Source organism: Rhinolophus hipposideros (genome assembly GCF_964194185.1).
Source record: "Rhinolophus hipposideros genome assembly, chromosome: 11".
Classification (NCBI taxonomy): domain Eukaryota; kingdom Metazoa; phylum Chordata; class Mammalia; order Chiroptera; family Rhinolophidae; genus Rhinolophus; species Rhinolophus hipposideros.
Window position 1 is genome coordinate 18842725 of NC_138057.1, and position 24330 is coordinate 18867054.

The 24330-nt window shown below is 38.1% G+C and overlaps 1 protein-coding gene across 3 annotated transcripts in view; it reads left to right on the forward strand.

Moving 5' to 3' along the window:
* Positions 1 to 1088: 1088 nt before the first annotated feature.
* Positions 1089 to 24330, forward strand: part of MLLT3 (MLLT3 super elongation complex subunit) — a 261994-nt gene continuing 238752 nt past the window's right edge. Inside the window, exons 1-2 of one of the 3 annotated variants that reach the window (XM_081065561.1) lie at positions 1089 to 1291; positions 2669 to 2849. In XM_081065561.1, coding sequence (XP_080921687.1) covers positions 1280 to 1291; positions 2669 to 2849 — 193 coding nt within the window. In that variant the 5' untranslated portion in view covers positions 1089 to 1279. Of the gene's footprint in view, positions 1292 to 1566; positions 1746 to 2668; positions 2850 to 24330 lie in introns of those variants that run through there. The other 2 variants (XM_081065562.1, XM_081065563.1) reach the window with 2 other exon arrangements.

Sequence of the window (24330 nt, forward strand, 5' to 3'; positions counted from 1 at the left end):
CAGAGATGGGATTACGTTGGCTATCACCAAGACGCCTAAAGATTATAATCCAATTTGTGCACATTACAGTCCGCATTAACTTTATCTGCTATTTTAAGACTCCCAGTTGCCCCGCGTGTCCTTAGAGGACAATCCTCCACGTTCTGATGCAACCCAGCAGGCTCTCAGGAGACGAAATATCTCGAAGAAAACAACTCCGGTCCCGGTCCCCCGGGGTCTGCACCCGGCACTCCCAGGTGTCTCGCCTTCACCTGGGCACTGCGTTGTGATGCCTCCCAGTCGGGGATTACCAACGCGGGAGGCGTTCCCTTGGAAGGAAACAGCGTTCTTGTTTCTTTCTCGTTCATTTCATTTTTATATTTTCGGCGGCAGTGGCAGCAGATGCCGGGGAGTGAGGGGTGGTTGGCGGGTGCCTGTGAGTGGATGGGCAAGGAGGCCCGGTGGTTGCTGCCGGTGATAACAGTCTCAGCTATTGCTTTTTGATGCTTATTTGTAGGGTGGTATTTCTTTTACTCTGTCTTTCCATAAGTTTGTTTGGGTGTGAGTTCTTGTTAGCACAAAACCACAGAAAGACGTGGTGGAAAGTAGAAGAAAGCCGCCTCCCTCGCCCAAGCGTGCTAACTAACGACGAAGACTTGATTTAACACCCCTTCTCTGGCTGCTGGGGTCTCTAGGCAGTGGCGACATTCCAGCAGTTTTAATCCGTTTTTTATTGTAGGGCAAGAGGAGTTTACACAGGGGCTGGGACGGCTCCCCAGCTGGCTCCTCTCCCCACTCCGACGCCCCCCCCGCCCCGCCCTTCTCTCCCCCCTCCCCACCCCACCCCCAGCAGGAACCTGTTACTTTAAGCGAGGCGTTCCAGTGTGGCGGAGCCGTCCGCCGGGGTTTCGGGATGTGGCCAGTGATTGGCTCTTTCGAGCTCCCCCTGGCTCGCTCGCTCGGCCTCCCCGCGCGCTCCGCCCCGCCCGCGCGCCCTCCCCTCCGCCCCGTGAGGCTCAGAGCCCTGGTGTCAGGCGCCACCGCGCATGCTCCGGAATCTCATCCTCTGGCCCTGGAGCTGCTGCTGCTGCTGCTGCTGCTGCTGCTTTTGCTTTTGGGGCTGAGTTTAATAAGCGAGCGAGCGAGCGAACGCGGGGGAAAAGGGCAGAGAATGTCCGCCATCTACCCTCCGCTCCTGGGCGCGCTCTCATTTATAGCAGCCTCTTCATGAATTACAGCTGAGGGGGGCGGGGGAGGGGGGTACCACACAACACCCCAGCAAACCTCCGGGCCCCCAGGCATGGCTAGCTCGGTAAGTACATGCAAAAATAATAAAAGACCCCTCCCCACCCCCGGCCTTTCCTCCCTCGCCCTGTGCCGCCGCCGCAGCCCAGACAGCGCCAGCGCTCCGCGGTTCCAATTAGAAAAAGGTTGGTACGGCTTGCAGGGAGCTGCTGCCTCTCCCTCAGCCTCCGCTCCCCTCCCTCTACACCCCACCCCCCCGGCGCGCGCACACACACACACACACTCACACACTCACACACACTCGCCCCTCCACCCCCCGCGCCTCCCTCCCTCCTCGCCTCTCTTTGCAATCGCAAGAAGCGCACTCTCACTCACACGCGCGCACTCGCACACACACACACACACTCACACACGGTGGAAGGAGGCGAATAATAACTCAGCCATATTTCAGCCGCCGCCGCCGCCAGGAGCCGCGGGCACAGTCCGGGACGCGGCGAGCAGCCTCAGCGGCCGCTACGATGGTGCGTTCTCCGCGGCGCGCGTGTGTGAGCCGGAGAGTGCGGGCTGACAGCGGCGGGGCCGCACGCAACTTTGCCCCGGCGCCTGGCTGCGCGCAGTCGAGGATCGGCGGCTGTCCGCCCGCCGCCCTGCCTTGCTGAATTTCATTTTTTGGGGGGGAGGTGGGCGGTACTTTGGGGCCACTTTGGCTCTTGGAAGTGTGTTGCGGGGGCTCCGTTGGGCTGGCCTCGCCGATCGCGTGGGGCTTTACGCTGGGGGTGAGGGGTTCCTTAAGTTATGGGTGCCTCGGCGTGTTTTCCTGCGGGCGTGTGTGTGTGTGTGTGTGTGACGACGTCTCATTTTTGTTGTGCACGAACCCCGTGGTAAGAGCACGGGAGTTTGTGCCCATCAGCAGAGGCTGCCTGTAGTTTCCATTTCGCCTGGCACAGCGCTGCACACGCACGCACACACACACGTACACAAAGACTTCCTCGGCGTGTGCCTGTCGCCGCGGTACTTTCGGGGAGGGGGCTCGTCCGAACCCCCCTCGGGTCCCAGCTACCTCCCTTCCCACGCTGGGAAACCGCCCCGGCATCGTCTCCTAATTGTCTTCCAATTTGTTTCCGATGCATTTGTTGTCGTGCATGTAGTGGCTGAGTGTGCTCTCTCTCTTCTCCCCGATCCCCGGACCCCCTTCCCGATTGGGGGTAACATTCCGTTACAACCCCGGCGGGTGTGGATGCGGAGCCCGGGGCTCCCCGGGCCCCGCGGGCCGGGTAGGGTGTGGGGTGTGCGCGCCCACGCGCGTAAACGTGAATGCAGAGGGCACCGCCGTTTCCTTTTATGTGCGTTTCAAGAAGGAGGAAAAAAATGTCAGGCGCAATGTGCAGTGTGGAACGGTCGCCTTCCTGTTGTTCACGGCTGTCTCTCCTCCCGCTGCCCGCAGTGTGCCGTGCAGGTGAAGCTGGAGCTGGGGCACCGCGCCCAGGTGAGGAAAAAACCCACCGTGGAGGGCTTCACCCACGACTGGATGGTGTTCGTGCGCGGCCCGGAGCACAGTAACATACAGCACTTTGTGGAGAAAGTCGTCTTCCACTTGCACGAAAGCTTTCCTAGGCCAAAAAGAGGTAGGGCTCGAATACAAAAGGAGCTTGATAAAAAATGTCTTTGCTGGCGGAGGAAACAATCGCTTGGCCCTGGCGGTCCCCCTGCTCCTCTCCCCGCCCCCCGCGTCGCGCTCGCTGGCGGAGCCTCGGGACTCGGGTGCGCGGCGCCGCGCTGGCCAGGTCCCGGCTCCCGCCCGCGCGCGCGACTTCGGCTTCGTGAAAGTCATTGCAGAGAAAGGACCGTCAGGTGTTGAGTGTTTATCCCCAGCCTGCCCTCACCGGTCCTCTGGGATTAGCCGCGGCTTCCGTGGGGAAGGTGCAATTAGTTGTTGTGTTTGGAGGTGTGGGGAGTGGGGCTGGAGGGAATAAATAACGTGGGCCTTTCCCCCCTAGATAAATGGAGATTTACCTGTGTTATTAGCAGAGAATGCATGGGATGTAGTTATTGTTCCGTCTTGAGAAATCTCTTTAGGGTCTTCTCTGCCTTCCTGCCTGCGTAGGAGCCACCAGGCTCCAGTTGTCATAGACTTTTCTTTTTGTGGATTCGCCACCCCCGGCCTCCGCCGTCAGGATTTTATGTTTAGTGGGGGAGTTTACCCATTCCTAGCCCCCAAGGGCATTTGATTGCTCATTCGATTTTGAGCAGGGTTGCGAAGGGTCGGCCCGATTGGTCTGCAGGGAAGAGGGTCCCTGCAGAGGTCGACGAAGCTAAGTTTCAGAGGCACCGTGTTGTCTTGCCTGGTTCTCCAGTCCTTCCCCACGTTGGTTTTTAGCCTTGGTGTCTAGTTTGCATAATCCTGCTCAGCCTCGGAGGTCCCAAACATTTTCCACAAAGGACAGGACAGTTTTGAAGAAAAGAAACGCAGGTGTTATGGTAAATTGAGAGAGGGTTTGAAAAAAATCCTGATTTCTATTCCCTCCAGCCTCTGGAAAGCTACTGTCTGGTTGTTTTCGTCGGATTAGTAGAGGTAACAATATAAATACAATAAGATGCTTTGTTTGTGAGCAGGTTTATTTATCTAAGTCGACACAATAGTTAGTAGTTGTCTTCCATTTGATCCGTAATCTTTATTGGCATCTAGAACTCCTGCAGTTTCTTAGGGTAACCTCATAATAAATGCGTTCTGCTTAGAGCTATGTGGAAATTATTGAACATTCAGGGGCTGAATAAAGAGAAGCGCTGTGTGCCTTATCGGTGGCAGAGGCTTGTGTGGATGCTTATTTTTGTTTCTAGAGCTCATGTAATGGGACATAGGATTGTATGTGTTGCTTTTAATGGTTTGTTTTATAGCTTCTCTTGAAAACTTGAGCAGTTGAATCTGATGGGCTTTGATGGATGGTTAATAAATGAACCAGCTTCTAACAGAGGTGTAGGAATATGCATGGCCTATAGGAAATAACATTTAGATTTTGTTAGCATTTTCTATCAAAATATAGCCAGGGATATTACACTTCATATTTCCTCTAACCTGTGATAAGGATGAGTATTGTCGAGTTTCTGTCACCACATGAGATTGGGTATGATGCTTCTTGGAATCTCGCTCTCCCTTTTCTGCGTGTCCATAGAGCCACTGTGGAGGAGTTGAAACAAAAGAAACCACCTTCTAAGATCCTTGGTACACACTATTATGACTACTTGGCTGCTGTTCACCTCCAGGTGAAATACACTTAACACAAAAAGCCGTATTTATTGCTTGAGGAAAACGAAGTCAGGTGACAGTAGATGTAGCTCTTAAGATAACTTTGTTTAGGTACCTTCACAATCAACAAATTGGCATGATGAAATTAAAGATGACCAAGCTTCCCATATTCCACCAGTGTTCTCTGCTTCAGTGGGTGTGTGTGGTGATGTCCCCCTTTATTTGCCATACCTAGTGCTTTTCTGTCGAACGTAAAGGACTGTGATGGTGCTGCCTGCCCGGTCCACACCTGGGAGTTGCTGTGTGCTAAGCCCTGTGGTGTCACCTGTGTCTTCCTTGACATCTCTAGTGAGATTGTCAGCTTGTCCGTTGGGCTCTTCAATTTTTATTCTCAACTGTGGAGTTTCTTTACGTAGTCTATAAGCCATTGTTTGAAAATGTTTATTTTTGGATTTTTATTTGTGTGTGCGCTTCCCATGATGTGACAAGTCCTGGGAAAAAAGCCAGCTTACATAGCCCAGGAGAGACCTTGTCATACTGTAATTACACATGATTCAGATTGCAGGAGAAGGTTTCTCTGTTCATTGGGAATAGGTAGTTGTAAATTCATGTAACACCAAACATGCCACTTAACACTGGGACTTACTTTTTGGCCTATAATGTCTTTCAAAATGGTAAGAGTAGATACAGAATAAGAATGCCAGGCATCTGTGTCTATTTCTATACCTTGTAAGGTGCTGTATTTGTGATATTATAGATCTGTCAATGTTAGCATTAGAAAAGGGGGAAATTGCAAAAATGGCTTTGTGGAAAAATCTGAGTTACAAGACATTTAAAAGAAATGCACATACTCTAAAGGGCTATTAATAACAAGTTAGATCACTTTCATTATATATGGTAGCAGATAAACAGAAGTGGACCTTAGAACTGAGGATGAACTTCTCAGCCATGGAGATGGATGAGGTCTTACTTTCATAAATCTTTGGCTTGCAGAAGTGAATTTTCAGGTTGATTTCCTTTATTTCGTAGTAATATTATGAGAACTTGTAGAGGAAGAAATTATAGTATTTTTTAACTTGTTGCCTAATGAGAATTACATATGCCCTTTCAGAATTGAGCTGATTGGACTTGAATTAATGAGGTTTTACTCTGTTCCAGAGATGTATTGAAGACTTTCAATTTAAAACTACTAGCACAAAGTCATAGAAAAGAGATTTTGATGAAATAATGAAGCCTGGAATATCCATTATCCATTACAGAATAGGCAGGTCAGAGTATAATGCATTTTAAAACTATCTACTTGCAAAAAAAGACCATATCTTATTTATTAGTACCAAAGATTTATAATAGTTTGATATAACTGAAATGAATAGTCACATTCAAAACATTTCATTTAAAATATTAATGTTTTCATTTTTAGTATGATGTGAATTTGAGTGAACTTTCTTTTCAATTACAGCCATCCTTACCATTACAATCTGTTCCAATGACATTTATGATATGAAATCTGTTGCTTATTATTTTATGTAAGCTAATTTGGCCACTGCTATGATGGCTTTTTATTTGTAGCATTAGTCCTTTGAATGGGCATATAAAGCATAATAAATCCACACTTACAACTTTCCTTTGATTTAAGTGTTTGAGCCCAGTTTAAGGTGTAGTTCTGATTTGTGTTAGTCTTCTGAAATAATTTGGATAACTTTTTGTCAGGGCACCTAAAATTTGAGGGTTTTCTAGTTGAAGATATTACCGTGTTTCCCCCAAAATAAGACCTAATCGGAAAATAAGCCCTAGCATGATTTTTCAGGATGACATCCCCTGAACATAAGCCCTAATGCGTCTTTTGGAGCAAAAATTAATATAAGACCCGGTCTTATTTTCGGGGAAACACAGTATGTGCACCTGATGTATTTTCTCTTCTGAGGTATTTAAAAGGTGTAAGGAAAAAATAAAGATGGAAGACTATACTGATATATTCAGTGAGTGTTACAAGATTTGTGTAGAGTTTTGTATGGAATTAAGATGATCAGTGAGAACAGTTTTGTTACTTGGCATTTTGAAGCAACATATAGTATAATTTTCGAAGGCATTTAAAAACTCAATTGCTAGAGGAAATCTCATACGCTGTTAGTGAGAATGTAAATTGGGCACAGACATTTTGGAGGACATTTGACAAAATCTAATATGATTTTAAATCTTTATACCCTTTGGCCCAGAAATTTTATTTCTAGGAATTTTCCAGATATGGCTTCACAACTACACAAATATATAACATTTTTTGTGATGTTTTTTCATAGCAGAAATTTGGAAGCAAGTCATATAGGGGACCTCAGTTGGGTAGGAGTAAATGATGGTGATCTATAAAAAAAGGGTAAATCTCTTTGTAGATGCGTGAAGATCTTCAAGATATATTAAGTGGAATAAGACAAGTTGCCAAATCAGTGTGATCTCATTTTTAAAATGTATTTAAACAGATAAAAAAATATATGTGGGTATGTATATAAATAAATCCTGGGTGAGTGGGCACAGACTCTTACCAGTAGTTTTCCTTAGTGGGTGTTTATGGTATTGGTGGTGATGGGAGGTTATTTTTGTAGTGTTTGATTTGTTTTTTTTTAAAGTTAATTCTGTATATTGAAAAGCATTCCAGTGAACACGCATTACTTGTTAAGACTGAAGGACAAAAAGTAAAGACCCAATATAGAATATTGCCTTTTAAACAGGGATTTAACATGTAGCTATCTAAATGTGATCTTTAACTTTCTTGGGTAGATATTGTTGCTCAGTGGTGAAGAGTTAGGATTAGGGATTAAAGACGTATTCAAGTGCTGATTTAAGAGATGCCTCCTGTTACCTTGAGCAAGTAACTTCTGTGTCTGTTCTCTCATTTGTGTTCTCACTTGGGTTAAGGGAATGATGATAGAGTAGAACCATTATCTCACAAGTTGAGGATTAAATACGAATCAGCTGTTCTCAAATTTATTGGTCTTAAGACCCCTTTACACTTAAAAGCTGAAGACTCAAAAGAGCTTTTTCTACGTAAATGCCTCTATTAATAGTTACTGTATTAGAAATGAAATCGGAGACATTTTAAACAAATTCTAAAACAAAAAGAGTGAGAAGTAGTGGCATTGTTTTACTTTTTGTGTGCAAATCTCTAATGTTTGTTTTGGTAGAAAACAACTGGATCCTCTTCTGTGCTTCTGTATTCACTATGTTATTCACTGTTGTTATCACGGGTCATTCTAGCTGCTGAAAAACTCTGCTGTACATGCATGAGAGAATGAGAGTGAAAAAGGCAAATGATGTCTTAGAGTTATTATGAAAAGAATTTTAACTTCTCCAATCCCTGGGAAAGGTCTTGGGGATCCTGGGTTATGCTTGGAAAACCTCCGATGTAAAATAAAATATTCAGCATATAACCTGGCACAGATAAACTGCCCTATTCATATGTGGAAGCTGACTTTTTAAAACCATTATTATTGTTGCTAATGAAAACACTCATTTAATGAAAAGAAAAGATCAGTCTTCCAAGGTATTTATTTGCATGGTTAAATACCAGTGTAACAATTATCTAACAACTTTTTTCAGAAAAGGATAATCTGAATTTGGGTTTTACGGGATATAGTTTACAGTTATTTTCACTGTCCATTTGATGCTGGGTTATCTGTATTCTGCAGAATCCTTGTATGTCTATCATTTTAAGTGACCCTGTAGAATTACCTCGCAGAAGTAGATAGGACAGGGGTTATCAATTGGTTTCAGAATTTTACCTTAAAGATCTTTTATTCCATCTCTTGGTTCCTTGATGTTTCCTTCCAGTGGTCTTCCATGGACCAACCTTAGCCCTTTAGCTCTTTTTCTGGTCATCTATTACAGATGATCCCTACTACTTAACACAGCGTTTATAGTTCTAAGATGTGGAACTTTTTTTTTTTTAATTAATTTCCTAGTAACTTCAGTCTTCAAAAGAGAACTTGGAAAGCTTAGCTACTTGGGACTGGGGGAGGATGTTAAATACAATTATACCAATTACATAATGAGGCAAGGATTTGATATATTACTGACCTTTACTCGACGTTAATCTTTATTGATCAGATTGTAGAATATTTTTGATCTCTGAAACATAACCTTCACAGTGTCTTCATAGAAACAATATAGATTTTTATAATTTGTTCCTTTGGCTTTGATACTTTGAGTTTATATTTTTACTCTTCCAAGAAGAAGCTAACGTAGAAAGAGAAATTCTGTTGTCTGAGTGAAATTCTTTCACAACATCTTGTTTTGTGTATGTGTGGCCACAGTCTTTAGTTCACCCTCTTCCTCATAACATATATATAGTTCAATGCTTTCATTTTTTCTCATAGTTTGTGGTTCTCCTTATTCTTGTTTATAGTGCTGTATTCATTTTTGAAACTATACTTTGAAAAGGGTAGATAAATAATTGCTTTTTGATAATGTTACAGATAATTCATAAGTTTTTAAAAAAACTTATGTTATAGGTATCATAGAAATTGAGAAATTACATTGTACAGTTGTACAGAGCAGCTTTTATGAAGAACCCATGTATTATTGTTTACATGCAAATGAAAATCGTGTTATTTTCTTATTTATAGATACACGTTCATTGTAGAAAAATCAAAGCAGAAATAGAAAGGAGTTACCCCCAAATTTTTCATAGATAGCCATAATTAGTACTTTGGTAGACATCTTTACATATACTATACATGTGTGTGTGTACACACACACACATTTCAATATTAATTAATTCTAAATTAACATTAATTCATTCAACAAGTTGTGTTTTTTTTGTTTTTTTTTTGAGCTCCTACTATGTGCCTAGACCATTTCTAGGAGGTGGGGGTAAAGCACAGACGAACATTCCTGCCCTTGTGGTATATAATGGAATATGATCTTTTTAAGCCTGACTTTTGTGGTATTACGTTGAATATAGGTTGTTATGCATTATTTGGACATTTAGATTGTCCTCAGTTTGAATGTGATAGGACTGTTGCTGTGGGAACATCTTTGACGTTCATTTTTATAGCTTTTCAGTAACTTCCTTATGTTAAATTAACAGAAGGGAGGTAGTTGATTTTAAAGGTATATAGATTTTAAATTTTGATATGCATTACCAAACTTTCCTCCAAAAAGACTGTACCAGTTTGTACTTCCCCAGGTGTTAGGAGACTGCCCATTTCCCTACATGGTTGCCAATGTTGGAAATTACTAGTTTTGTTTTGTTTTCTTTTTAATCTTTGCCAACTTCCTGGATGAGACTATGCCTCATTTTTATTTGCATTTATTTGATTAGTAATGCCACATATCTTTATGTATGTGCTATATATTTACCATTTGTCATTTACAATATGCCTGTTTTGTGCCCTTTTTTGTATTCCTCAAAAAATACAAAGGAGAATACAAAGGAAAGAATGATATAACAAACATTCAAATCCCCACTGCTAAGAATGAACAAGTGTTTACATTTTATCATATTTGCTTCCTTGTTTTGATTTTAGGGAATTAAGTATTACAGATTCAGCTAAAATTTTTAAATGCCTCTCAACCTTTCCTTCTAACTCTTCAGCCTTTCTTCCATCTATTTATGTAAATTTGCACATTTACGTTGCTACAAGTAATGTGATGTTATGTCTTAAAATATTCATGAAGTATATCGTACTGGGCAAATCATTTTTTTCATTTGAGACGTAATTCACATACTATAACATGCACACACTTAAAATGTAAAATTCAGTGGTTTTTAGTATATTTACGAGGCTGTGCAACAATTGCCACTATTTAATTCCAGAACATTTTCATGAGTGAATAATTTTGCATCTTGATTCGCGCTCCCCACTCATGTTTTTGAACCTTTCCATATTTCATCTGTCGAGAGCCAATTCATTCCCTTTAATTTTGTTTGCTTAGTATTTCATCATTGGAATATGTTCTATGCTTGCCTTTCTGTTCCCCTATTAAGGAATATATAGGGCATTTTCCATTCTGTGCAGTGCACATCTTTGTACTTATTACCTTGTACAAATGAACAAGAGTTTGGATATAGGCCTAGAATTTGAGTTGTGGGTATGTTTGCATTTGTATTAGACATTGTCAGATTGCTCTACAAAGTCGTTGGTGACAGTTTATACTCTGTCAGGGAATGAGTACCATTTTCTCTACATCTTCAACATGTTTTAAGATTTCTTATTTTTGATATTTCGTAGAAATATGGTATATTTTTGTTTTCATTTGCATTTCTCTGGTTTCAAGTGGGCTTAAGCACTTTCTATATGTTTACTGACCATCTGGATTTCCTCTTTATTTACTTCTTTTTGTATCACTTGTCTTTAAAAAAGCTACTGGGATGTTTGTTTTTTAACAATCTGTAGGATGTTATTTTGTTTCTTTCTCTTGTAGTCTAATGTATAGTATCTTTTTGCCATATACAGTTTTTTAATTTTGTCAATGATCTATTTTGTTGTGTTTTCCTGTTTGGTTTTGGGGTTTTGTTGAAGAATATAATTTGGGGGCATGGTAATGTGCTTAAGCAACAGATTTTATGTGTGCATGATGCATTGAAAGGATTGGGGGAAGACGTCAGTGAGGCAAAGAGGAGGTCCCTGCCTTCAACGTGCTTGTTTCTTCTAGAGCTGCAAAGGACACTTGAGATTCTTCCTCTTTGTGTAGCCTCTCATTTTACTTTCAATCAGCAGCCCAGAAATGTGAAGTGATCTTGCATGTAGACACAATGAGTCACAAGTATGCTAGTGCACAGATAACTAGTAATAAATGGTGGTAAATGTTTACTTTTAAAACACTGAGTAATTATTCACTTATATTAGCAGACAAATGTTCAGCAATAACTGCTTTTGTAGACATGATCTAAGATTTAATTAAGTGTTGGTAACCATGGTAGATGCTGTTTCAAGGGAAGAAGTTCTATAGCTACTTGCAGGCAAAGTCAAATTCATTTTACCGGTTAATGTAACCTTTTCCTTTGAGATCAAATCATTAGGAACAATTGTTACTGAATGGTAGGTATCCTCTGACATTCCCCCCACCCCCACATTGTGGTAGCCTTGCCATTCCATGAAGGGTGCAGAACATTGTTTTAAGAAATAATGTTGTGTGACCTAATTCTTTTAACTTGAGTGTGAGAAGTTTTCAGTGGTTGAGGCCTGAAGAAAACTATTGTCATTGAATTTCTCAAAAGATAAGGTTAGCATTTGGGTGTGATTTAGTTGGTATGTAGTAGTTAACAATTAACTTTCTGGAGAGAATCAACGCACCATCATTTTTTTTTATTAAAAGTATGGCTGATTCTTAATTCTGAGATCCTTTCATGTAAAATAATGTTCATTAACAAATATAAAGATGATAAGTTGAATTTAATTAGTTGTTACCCAGGTTAGAAGATTGATATTCTGAGTCAAATACATTTTAAAATATTTAATTTTGCCAAATGTAGACTTTTTTTTCTTTGCTCCTTTCCAGAAGAAATCATTAGTTATTTTTCCATCAACACCCGGACAAAAGCTGTGTATGTATTGAATTTAAAATGCAAAATATACATGAACAATTTCCTAAAATATTAACAACAGTAGCAGTGGCTTAGAGAGTAGGGAGAGTTACATACCTCTTGATATTTCTAGATATAAATTTAGGCTGCAAGATGCCTTTAATTTTTGCAGGTAGGTTTTTTTTTATGCCCTCCTTCCTCCTCCTCTCTCCAGGGTCATGTTGGGAGAGATTATTCCAGGTATCTATTTTTTTAAACAAAAAATTATAACTTTTTTTATTAGTTTCAGGTGTACAAACATTTTGAATGTTTAAAAAAAGGTTCATTATAGATTTCATGTCATCCATAACTTTTGCCAAAATTGCACTGAAGAAATAGTCTTCTATTTTTAAAAAATTGTTTTGTTTGACTTCTTTCCCTGTTCCTGTATTATAAGCAGTTGTTTTGTGACTCAGTGAAAACTAGAGAGGTGAGGTTGTTGGGATTTGGTTGCTTTTAGTGGTTTGGGTTCTTCAGAATGTTGGTAGAGCTCCAGACGGTCTTATCAGACATGCTTGTTGTATGACTGTCCCTACCTGTGTACAGAAATACTGAGAAGTGGGAAGCGACTTTCCATCATATGCAGCATTTAGCACCAGTAGGCGTATGCTTCAATCAGTCCTGCACTCACCTCCTTATTGCAGTTGAGTTACACACACATCAGATAAGATGGGACTACATTATGTCACTATAGATAAGTAGTATCCATACCTTTGATCCATGTAGTCTAGACATTGGAAGTTTTGGCAACAATATAACATACACGTAGATATTTGTAAGTCAGAAAAAGAGTGTTAGAATCCAGACTTGAGCTTCCACTCCCCTAAGTGGTAAATTATTACTTAGTATCCTAAAAGTCATTTCTTCTGTACCTCTTATAATTGACTTTGTGTAAACAGAACCACCACTTGAATTTAGCAGGAAATATTGTGTTGGCTGAGAAACACATTTTCTAGAATGTGTTTTAGGTTATGTTATAGGCAAAATGAATTCTTCTCCTTTTCTCTCTTTTCCTTTACCTACTTTGGCTGCTGTTTTAAAAGCCAGACACAAGTTTGAGAGACTTGGCCAGGTCTATCATTTTTTTACTACTTAATCCATGAAATACAACTAGCCTTTTAGCTTTAAAAATAGACAGATGTATTCCAGTAACTGGTAGGAACAGTATTTAGCAATGCAGCAGGAAGCCCTGGCCTGGGAGGTAGGAGGGATGTGTTTGGACTGAATAAGCTCTGTGGGCTTTCCTAGCTCTGAAATATTATTTTTTCCTTAGTTTTTAAAAATGGATAAATTCTGAGTGTGTCTTTGATCTAATGTTTTTTTAATGATGAAATAATTTGCATTTATATGACATCAACTGTACATTGGTTAGTTATGCTAGATAATAGATAAGTGTGCTGTATTTCATTTTTCACTTTTCATAAGTGTAGTAGTTTGAGAATGATTTTTTGAAAAACAAAATGTTGATATTTTGAAATTTTACTCTTTTTAATGATTAGTGAACAGTGAAATGGGTAAAAGACTTGCTGTCATAATAGGGAAGTAGAAGATAACAAGGGTAATTCACCAAGTAGGTGATTAAGTTTTAGTTATGAAAATTACTTTCTGATTATATTGTTGTCATTTACACCAGCCATCAACTGCTTGGGGGTTGGAGCCTTCCAAGAACTCAAGACACCCTGTGTTTATTTGAAACTTCTTCCTTAAATATGGCTCTTGACCAGATTGTTAGATCATTGGGTTTTTTATGAAACTTGACTGATTGATTGATTGATGTTTCATATAATGTAGGCCAGACCTTGACATTTTGTCACTCAGTTTGCTTTTATGAAGTATCGGATAACTTCTTTTGTTTCTATAGCAATAGAATAATAACTGGGGACTTAGACTAACATTATCTTGTAGACCAGTTAGAAGACACTGTATCAAATCTTTGATCACTCAACATACTTGCAGGGTTTTCTATTTAATAATTCAAATACTTAATTGAAGGTGTCTTGAAGAGCAAGTGCCCTTCCAGACTTTACCTGCAACATGCTGCATAAATTTTAGGTCAATGAAGATAATTTTAGTTATCGTTTTAACTTGTTAAAGGGAATTGTCGAAGGACTAAGGATTTAATTTATACAAAAATACATAAATACAGACATTTTAAAGAGAAGCAAGTAAATGATAATTTTCTTATGTCATAAAAGGTACACAGTAGCTTGTAATTAATGCTACTTGACAGTATTTCTGTGGAGGCCCATATTTGGGTTTATCATAATCATTGATTTTAGTACTTGATTCAGTCCATTTTCTTGATATCAGAATGGTCAGAATTCTGCACCTTTACCCATATTTTGAGAATTGTGTGACAGATAAAAATACATCAATGAAAAGATGGAAAGAAAACACTATAGTAAAATATTAATAGAAGTTATTTTGGGGAGGTGGGATATCAGGAAATTCTTGTCATCAGTAAAATTTGTTGTATTTTTCCAAGCTTTTCTGACACATCTAATGTGAAAGTAAAACTAGATTTTAAATGTGTTAAATATTTAAAAGTAAATATTTAAACATGGACATGTTTACAATAAAGTTTTTAGTTTTTTTTTTTGGTTTTGTTTAAGTAATCTCATATCGAACATATAGAGTAATGTCTTCTTCAAGGGACATTTTCATATTTTATTTAAAGTTTTAATCACATCAGTTTGAGTGATTTATTTTAACATTACTATATGCATGTTTCATAAGTTGATCATAAGATTTCTGTAAATTATGTTCTTACCTTTCTTAATAATTATTGTTGTATTATAGTCATAAAATTAATCAGATTAACCTGATTTATAAGTACATGATTCATATGAGATAGTCTTTGTAACAGAAGGCAACCATATTTAATATTTCAGTACAGTATATGTTTTTGGAATACTTAGGAATGTTTGGAAAAGTTTTGATCCCCCCCCCATGGAGTTTTGATAAGGATAACTTTGTTAATTAATATGCTTAGCTTGATATGTTGTATTAGAAAATTCTCCAGAGCCTAAATCTGACTTTAAAAATTGACTACAAATGAAAGAACTCTCATCATGTATGAATGTATGATAATAATGAGTTAGAAACAAATGGGAGCTATAATTGGAAGTAAAGACCCATTTCCAGTTTGTGTCTTTATATATATTTTGGAAGTTAAGCACTAAGTTATGAAAAATAAAAATTACCCAAAACTACCAAAACTAAGGCAAAAATAATATGTTTAGGGCAGGGAGAGAAATGGTCCTTTTTGAATGGAGAATTGATGCATAATTGCATAAACACAAACAAGATTTTAGTATTAAAACAGTTTTAATACTATTTTACATATAGACTACAAAAATAATCAGAAGTTAAAAAAATTAAAATCAAAATGAAATTTGGATTTTATATACAGTCCAGATACGAATATTCCTTAAACACAACTAAAACTAATAATTTCTTCAAAACGAGAGATTTAATTTTAGTTGTCTTAAAATGTCTTTCTGCAATATGAAATTTATCTGATTGAGTCCATGATATTACAATCTGTGGGAAGCATCTTTACCTTTTTAATACAAAAAAAAAAAGAATAGCCACTAAAAGTACACGTGCTGAAATACACAGTAAAACTATATGTCAAGTACAAATAAGTCTGTATTAGATGCTTTTACAAAATTCCCAAATTGTATTATCGTTACCCAAATTAACTCAAATTTAGAATACGAGATACGGAAACTGATGTTTGTGATCTGAGCATTTCTTTATTCGCTACTTGACTAAAATTGCTAAAATTAAGTTCTATTTGCTAGCATTTGGAATAATATTATTTTCCTTGGGCTTAATTTAGTTGTGATAAAATTTTGTTTGACTATTTCTGTTCCTTTTGAGAAACTTCTAAGTGGGGTTCATAATGGCCGAGGTTCCTTTCTTGAGGATTAAGCTATGTATGAGAATGAGGAAGATATATTCTTTGGCACTATGACAACAACTCACACTATTTGCTTCCTATTTTTATTGTTCCATTCATTCATGTCGGTGTCCTAACTGCAAATATAGAATATAAAGTCACTGTTTTAAAACCCTTTCTAACGAAATACGTGAGGGACCAATTGAAGACCTGAGAGTTTGAGTAATACGGAAACTTGGTCTGAGTATTGCAGATTGTTGTATATTCCAAATTTGGTACTAAATTAAATAAATGTACTCATAGACTTTTATTATAGGACAGACAGAGCCATAGCAGACCAAGATAATGTATAAATGGCCCTTATTAAGAGCACATAGAGGGGCAGCATATTTTGCAGTGAAAGGAAGACTGAAGGATAAGGTGTTCTCTACTTGGGGACTTGTAAAGACCTCAGCATTTTCTTTATGTTATTGTAGAAAGACATTATTTTTGCTTTGGCGTGCTTAAAACTAAAGGGCAAATGATCCAAAAGAATAATCTTGAAATTCAATAGCAAGAAAACTACTTGACATTGTGGGCTGGAGGCCAGCAAACGTGTTGCTTTCATTGAATGCGTGGGAAATGGGGCAGGCCTGCAGTTTAAAGAGACAGGGTGCAGTACTCTAGAAAAGAAAAGCCTTCCTGTATGATTTGCTTACTTGGAGAAAAAAAATAGACTTAACGTTTTCTCTAAAGGATCTTTATTGGATCAACTATTTTAGGCATTGAAAGACACTGAGTGAGTTTTTCCTAATGCCACCTCCCATCTCCCTAGCCATCTTCTCTTGTCTGAAATTGGTGCCGTAGTAAAATTGTTTATAACAGCGGAGAAGCAGCTTTTCAAATAAAAGTACTTTGTAGCCTGTTCAAATGGAGTATAATGTAATTCTCTCTGAAATTGAGCACTTATTACTTTGTTTATGTAGCTGTTTAAAAAGGGGGTTGGGGTGGGATGAGGAGTGGGGGGTATATAGGAACCTCTGCTTTAGAAATTACTGTTTTTTCCTATGTCTGAGTTTTCCTCCCCCACCACTCATGAATCCCCCTCCCCCACCTCCCACAATCCCTCAATAAAATAGTATTTAAAAGACTTGAATAACCAGTCTTATGTACCAGCGTCTTGCCTGAGGCAATAATGTTGTACTATTTTTCAATGGGTGGTCTTGAATCTCCATGGGAGATTTTACAGGCAGTGGGCTCCAAGACCCACTAAGCAGGCATATTATATTGAACATAGCCAGTTAAATTCCTGAGCCATAGAGATAGTTTTACATTATTGAAATCCCATCGTTAATTACTTGTGAACCAATTTATTTAATTTTATTTGAAGAATTTCTGGTTTAAATCCCTTAAAGTGACACTTATTAACCCAGTAGTTGAGGTTTACTTTTTAAAACAAGTAAGCCATTCATATATATGTCAATTCAGGAACACCCATTTGTGGTATATTTTAGTTCATAGAGGTTTTTTGTTTGTTTTCATTTTTCTCCTTTAGGAAACGAACACTGGTAGTGTAAAATAATAGGATCTGTTATCATCAGAAAGTATATCAGATGTTTATAAGCAGTATCTCTTACCTGTGGGGTATAGCTAAGTGTATACTAGCCTGAAATTTAACTAAAATTGCTTTGGGCCAAACCTTTGTGGAAACAAACAGGATTGGAATTATAAATTAAATATTGGATTACGATGGCCCTTTGGAAAAAAAAAATCTTTTTTAGGTAAACTTACTTGAATAAAACAAACTTTATGCATTGTGAATATTGAAATGAATGTTGCAGGCATGGGTATTTCTGCATAACTTAGTTTAAAATTGTTTTGGAGTTTCTTGCTAGTATGAACCTATAGTTACTAACCAGAGTGCTAACAGAACTTTGTTGGGTCATTGATTTGATTACTTTGTTTCCCTTATTCACATTCTTCAGAAAATTAATTTCTGAAGAAGGTTGTATTTCTACTTAAAGTCAGTATTTGTAAGTCCGGATTAGTTAGATGTCTGAAATACTGGTTTTCCATAGGCGAAGTAGGAAAGAACAGGAGTAGACACCTCAGATGTGTAGGTAATAACTGGATGATATATGATGAAAGAGCTTGTTGTTTGTTTTAAACAGTGTAAGTAGTTTTAGGTGGGAAATTGTAACCCTTGAGGAACTGAGTTTGCTTCTGTTACAAAAATTATTATACAGTTGTTTTAGGTCCTATATAAAATGGTATGAATTCTGCAGCTTTCTTCACTGATAGAAATCAAAGACCTGTGGCTCAACAGTTTACAGCAATGACTAACTGCTTCTTCTTTTTTTAGCTCGTTTAGCTTGTTCTTGAGTAGCTAAAACATTTTCCAGTAGTTTTTATAAGTGGGTTGAAGAAGTGATAGCCATCTGAAGTTTTATCTTGTGTAGTCAGTATTTAAAAGTTATTAAGGTTGTCTGCACCCCAAAAAGAAACAGCTCTTATGCATATACATGTGAATAAAAGTTAAAAGGTTGGTAAAAATGAGCTTGTCAAGTAAACTTACCGATTGAGGAATAATTTTGTTTTCATTTTCCATTCCCTTGGTTGAAAATGAAATAGAAACGATCTGGTTACTGAAGACCAGCGCTGTATTGGATCACTTCCTTGAGCTTTTGCTATGATCGTAAAAGGCAAAGTGAGACAGCTGCTCCAGATTTCGCCAGTAGCCTCACAAAAGAAGTTGTTTAACTCTGTTGGTTTCAGACACTATCAATTCTACGTTGCAAATGTACATGCTGTGTTAGATATGACTCTCTGATTATGATTTGTACTTTTGACTTATAGAAAGGTAGTGTGGCAGCAAATGAGTCATTTTAGCATTTACTACCGTACAGTTTCATGTCTTGGAATGTGACATATTTCAACATTTTTGCTTATACTTAGATTTTAAAACTTCAACTTAGACTTTCTAAAGTTAGACCTTGCTTTTTGTATCTAAAGCCCTTTATGGAATTGTGAAAATTGTAAAAAAAGAAAAAAGTGTGAAAATTGAGTTTGATTTATAATCCATGATAATTGGATATTTAAATGTCCTTTTTGGGGCTTGAAGTTCAGAGGAAGTACTAAGTCATTGACTTTAAAATCACGATTTGGATAAGTGTACAATTAGACTAAATGCTATCTCCTCCCGAAATTGATGTTATAATGTTAAAAATTATAACCAACCAATTAAAACCAAGGATGTTGGTTTCCTTTTGTGCAATGTGTTTGTATTATTGCTATAGGTTTAAAGGGCAGGGAAATACTTTATTGTTAAGGCTGAGGAGGGCAGGATTTGGGAACCTACTGCTACGTGATTAAATCAGTGTGTTTGCCCTGAGGCTTCAGCCATTCAATCTGAATTCATAGCCTAAAATTTTGGATTCCTTCTCTGTTTGAAAATAATACTTCTTAAAAATCTTAGGGCTGCCTTTGCCGACTCACATGAAAACTATTGGGGCAAATTATCAAGGTTAAGATTTTCATGCAATCAAGACTGAAGATACATTTCAGTATTTTAAAGAGAAAGTTCACAGCCATTTTACATAAAATTTTACTGGGCTTTTCATTAATCCAAAATAACTGGTCTATAAGTACTTTATCAGTGAAAACTGCTCAGCATGTAAAACGAGGAGTAGAAGAGCACAAAGGCTTCCTGCAAATTAAGGGCACAATGAGTACTAACGGACGTTCCAGCCATCTCCAGCTGTGAGATTATTATAGTTTTTGCAAACCCTTTTCTCTCAAAACTAAATCAAGAATGGTAGGGTCCTGATAAAAAGAAGTGTAGAAAAGCCTAACTAATCCTTAGATGAGTTACTTCAAACGTGCCAAAATAGAATAAAATCAGTTAATAGCATGGATTAAAGGTTACTTTTAATGCATTTTATCACTCACATTGAGAATTTTGTTGTATGTTAATGCATTTGGCCTTGGTTTAAAAGCTCCAGAGAAAAAGTATAATTAAATTTGAGAGATTACACAATCACATTGTTACGAGGAAATTTAGTACCAATGTTAGGTGCCAGATTTGACCTAAGAGATAAAAGCTGTGTACTTGAGATCGGAGCTATAAACAGGTGGCTCCAATTTTGAATGGTAAGTTTTCGGGTTATTATGAGAGGGCTCATCTGTGTACTTCTAAGAGTTGATTTATTATATAGATTTTTAAAAACGTGGCTCTGTGTCTTTGGATAAGTATGTACAAGTGATTCCTTGGATAAGATCATAGAAGAGTTCTAAACTCAGATTAAAGTTTTAAAAGTGCTTGAGTCTTACAGGTGGTAAAGGGGAGATGGAGAAATAGGTGAGTTTTGGGTTCAAAGGTAGTCTTGATGTTTTATGCATAGTATCTGAAATGGTCTTTTATGTACACAGGGAGGCTATATCATCTGTACTTTTCATTTAGAATCACATGTTTGCCAACTGCTTAATTGGTGAAATATTTTTTCCATATAACTGGCATATTAGGATAGAGCTACCCAAGTATTGGATTAAGGAGAAACTGATTTGGCATGATGGTAGGAAGAATTAAAAAAATAAAGCAACATATCTTTCTCTTAGGTGCACATATAGAGATGCAGGTATAGGGGTGTGTGTATCTGTGTGTATCAGCCTTCATACAATTTTATTATAAGAACCTGGGCAATAGGAGATTTTATGATCATGTCGCATTTGCCATTTCCCTGAGATTCTAAATTGTAAGTTTCTCTGATGGGACTTCGTATCTATTTCCTTGTAATAGACGTATTGTTTGTGCTGTAGCTTAATAGGAGATAGCCTGACTAGTACTCCAAGCATATGTGTGCTGTATATGTTAGATATCTGTGTGTGTGTGCCATCCACATATAATGTAGTGATTTTTAGTAAGCCATGTAAGAATAAAGTCCTACTCATTTATAGCCAAAACATACAGTCGCCCGTATATAAATTTCCTCTGTTTGATATTCTAACCAAATTTAACCTTATACAAAGCTTCTAGCTTCAATGAGTTTTGCAACATTGAACAAATACTGTGCGGTATAGCTTTTTATGTGCTCAAGAAGCTGAACTTTCATTCTCTCCCACTAAGTTCCCATGGGATAAGTTATTCTAGTAAATCAGAAATTTTCTCTAAAAGCAAAGTAGTTCTTAATTTTTGGAGGCTTGAGAATGGGGGGAAATAGCCATATGCATGAGGAGGAAGAAATTCCACCGTGTTTCCCCGAAAATAAGACCCAGCCGGACCATCAACTCTAATGTGTCTTTTGGAGCAAAAATTAATATAAAACCCCGTCTTACATTATATTATATGATATAAGACCTTGTCTTATTTTACTACAATTTTTGCTCCAAGAGACACATTAGAGCCGATGGTCCAGCTAGGTCTTATTTTGGGGAAACACAGTAGTTGGCCAGCATCACTGAAGAAACAATTCAAAGTACTTGGACCTCTTAAATTCTCTTGAGGGAAGAAACCCCACCACAATGCTGCGGAATTGTTTTACCTCTGTAGTGTAGTTATGTCTTTGTGTGTTTATAGGAGTGGGAACATTTTATCTTCTGTGTTTCAGTTGAGGTTGTTTTTCAGCAGTGCCCCAAGAAAAGTCTTGGAGGCCAGCTTTGAAGCCCTGTGGCCAAGCTGGATATCAAAGAGCCAGAGGAATCCGGGCAGTAATTGTTTTATGGCTGGCCAGAAATCAGACCTATTTGTATAGGTAGCACACAAAATAGCTGTGATTTGACAATTTGGTGCTATTTATACCTACCATAAAAAGAGAAAAGAAAAAGTTTAAGGGGTATTTTGGAAACAGGAACTGAGCTGTAAATGCAAATTGCTTCACCATTTTCTCAAAGGAACAAAAAAGGAAAGGATTTAGGAAGTTTTTATTGAAGCTACGTTATTGAGGATCTGTCTGCTTTCAGGACATTTAATATTGTACTTATGCTGAAACTGAATTTCTGTTTGCAGTTTTTTTTTTCCTATTCCCATCTGATTAAAATTATTTTTGTGGAATAAAAGAAACTCTCTGGAGGAAGGATAGTGAAAAATCACAAAGTTTCCAACTCTATCTTAATAGACCTTTAAAATTCCATCTTACTATTGTTATTTAGCTTGGGATAAGAACCATCTGCTATAGCTAAAGCAAATTTTTTCTTTTCAAATATGTTATATTTTCAACAAGCACTCACAGGTTGTTTACTGTGGGTGAGGATTTGCCAGGTAAATTTTCATGGCTTTTAGGCTCCATGAAGAAGAAATTTCTCACGACTATTCTTAATCTGTCCACTAGAGAGATCTTTTTAAATACAGAGTGCCTCAATTGTTACTCTCTTTGACTACATTCCAAGCTCAAGGTGGGCAGTGTATCTTGGTTTATCTGTACTTCAATGAGCAGTCCAAAGTGAAGTTTGTTTCTAGAATGTCATTCAGACCTTTTGAGGTTGTCAAATGCTTCATTGTTTTGCCTTGAAACCCTCAGCCCCAGAGCAGTCTGAGTCTGGGGCAGCGGTGCAGAGAAAAAGTAAACACATCTATGATTGACTACATTTTTTTTTTTTTTAACGAAACCCTAGAAATGCCTTAGGGACCCCATGAACTTCTTCATAATTTAAAACCATTTTACCATTGAAGGCATTTCAGGGCTGTTGAATTGGGACTGTATTAATTTGCTTTGGTTTTAATTTTTTTCATTGGATTCTGATCCTCCAATAATCGAAGTGGTCTTTGTCAAGTGTACATTAATTTCTGGGGGAGATACTGTGGTTTTGATTGGATAATGAGAGTTCACTGAGAGTAAGAAAAAAGAAGTGGAAACCGGTGGAGATAAATACGGTGTTGGAAAGAGTCAGTTTTGTCTTCTTTCTTTGAATGAAGAGTTAGAATTTAATAAAATGTGTGAAGGATCAGAGCATCAGAATAAAGATTTAAAATGGGAATCTCCTAAAAGCCTGATATCAAATTGGATTTCAAGATGGATTCCTCTTAGGAAAATAGGTGAAACCACTCTAATAGAGAAGAAACATTCTGGATTGCCGTTACTCATCGCCAGGATGAAAACTCAGATGGGGAAGAAGACGAGGACAGAAGTAGTTGCAGACCAGCTCTGTGGGTGGAGAATGTGCAGCAGGATTACGGCTGGGTAAGGAAAGGTATGTGTAAAGTAATGATGTTATTCAGCCAACAGTGAGCTTCTACTATGCGCCAGGAACTGCTCTAAGCGTCGAGGATACCACCAGGAACAGAAGTGGTTCTTGTCTTCTAGGAATGGTTAGTCTGGCATCAGGCATGTAAAATAAATAAATAAATAAAAAATCACAATACAAGAAGATGAGTGCTTTTATGAAGCTATGAAAGGCTTCATAGCTGTGGAAACAAAGGTCTGAGTGATTAGTTCTACCCAGGTGTCTGAATTTGAACTGTTCTTTTTTTTTTTTAAATTGCAAATGAGAAGTCTAATAAAAAATTGTGTGGATTAAAAAAAAATTACCCTGAATTTCTCAAGGATGGATTTGCATCTCTCCGATGTTTCTCTTCAAAAGGCTGGATGGTGTGTTTAGAGTTTCTGAACTCTCTGGGCTAGCCTCATAGACTATAGAGTTATATAGCTGAAGGGATAGGACAGCGGTTTATTGTTACTGAATGTTTAATTCTGTATCCCATTATTCACGTTTTACAGATGTGGATCCAAGACTCAGGATGAAGTAACTTTCCCAAGGTCCAGATAGCTTGAGTACAGTGACCGTGTGTCCTGTTTGCTTGGGATAGTTTCATTTTATGCCTGTTGTCCTGTGTCCCTCTCAAAACTGGTATTTTTTTGGATGATTGATTGTATGGTTACTCTCTTTTTGAATGGCATAAATAAGATTTAAACGCGGGCCTTTTTGGCTCCAAGTCATAAGCTCACCACAGTTTTACTCTTTTTATACCATGCCTCTAAGTCCTGTCTCTATTTCCAGGTTGGCCTAGTAAGAAGGATTCTGAGGCGTATGCCCGTTTTAGTACAGCACTCAGTACTTGGTTGGTGATGTTTATTGTGGGTGATAGAGAGAAAGCATTCATGATCTTTTTTTTTTTTTTAATATCCTGTTACTAAAACGTTTTAGAATGTAATTGAATTTCCTCCAGAAATTCCAAAGGCATTTGAGAAACTTTGTCTTAGGATCTTATTTGTAAATATCAGTCATCATTGCATGACACCAATCAAGAAAATTCCAGTGATTTGAGTCTTCTGGATAAATGGAAATTTGGTGCATCTCTTGATCACTGAACGTGTTGCTTTTCCTTTAATTTGTGATTCCCTTTATATAGCTAATCAGAAGCCTAGAGCAGCAGAATAGGGCTTCAGGAAAGTAACTTTAATTTGGAAAAGAAAATTGGAAACTTATGTT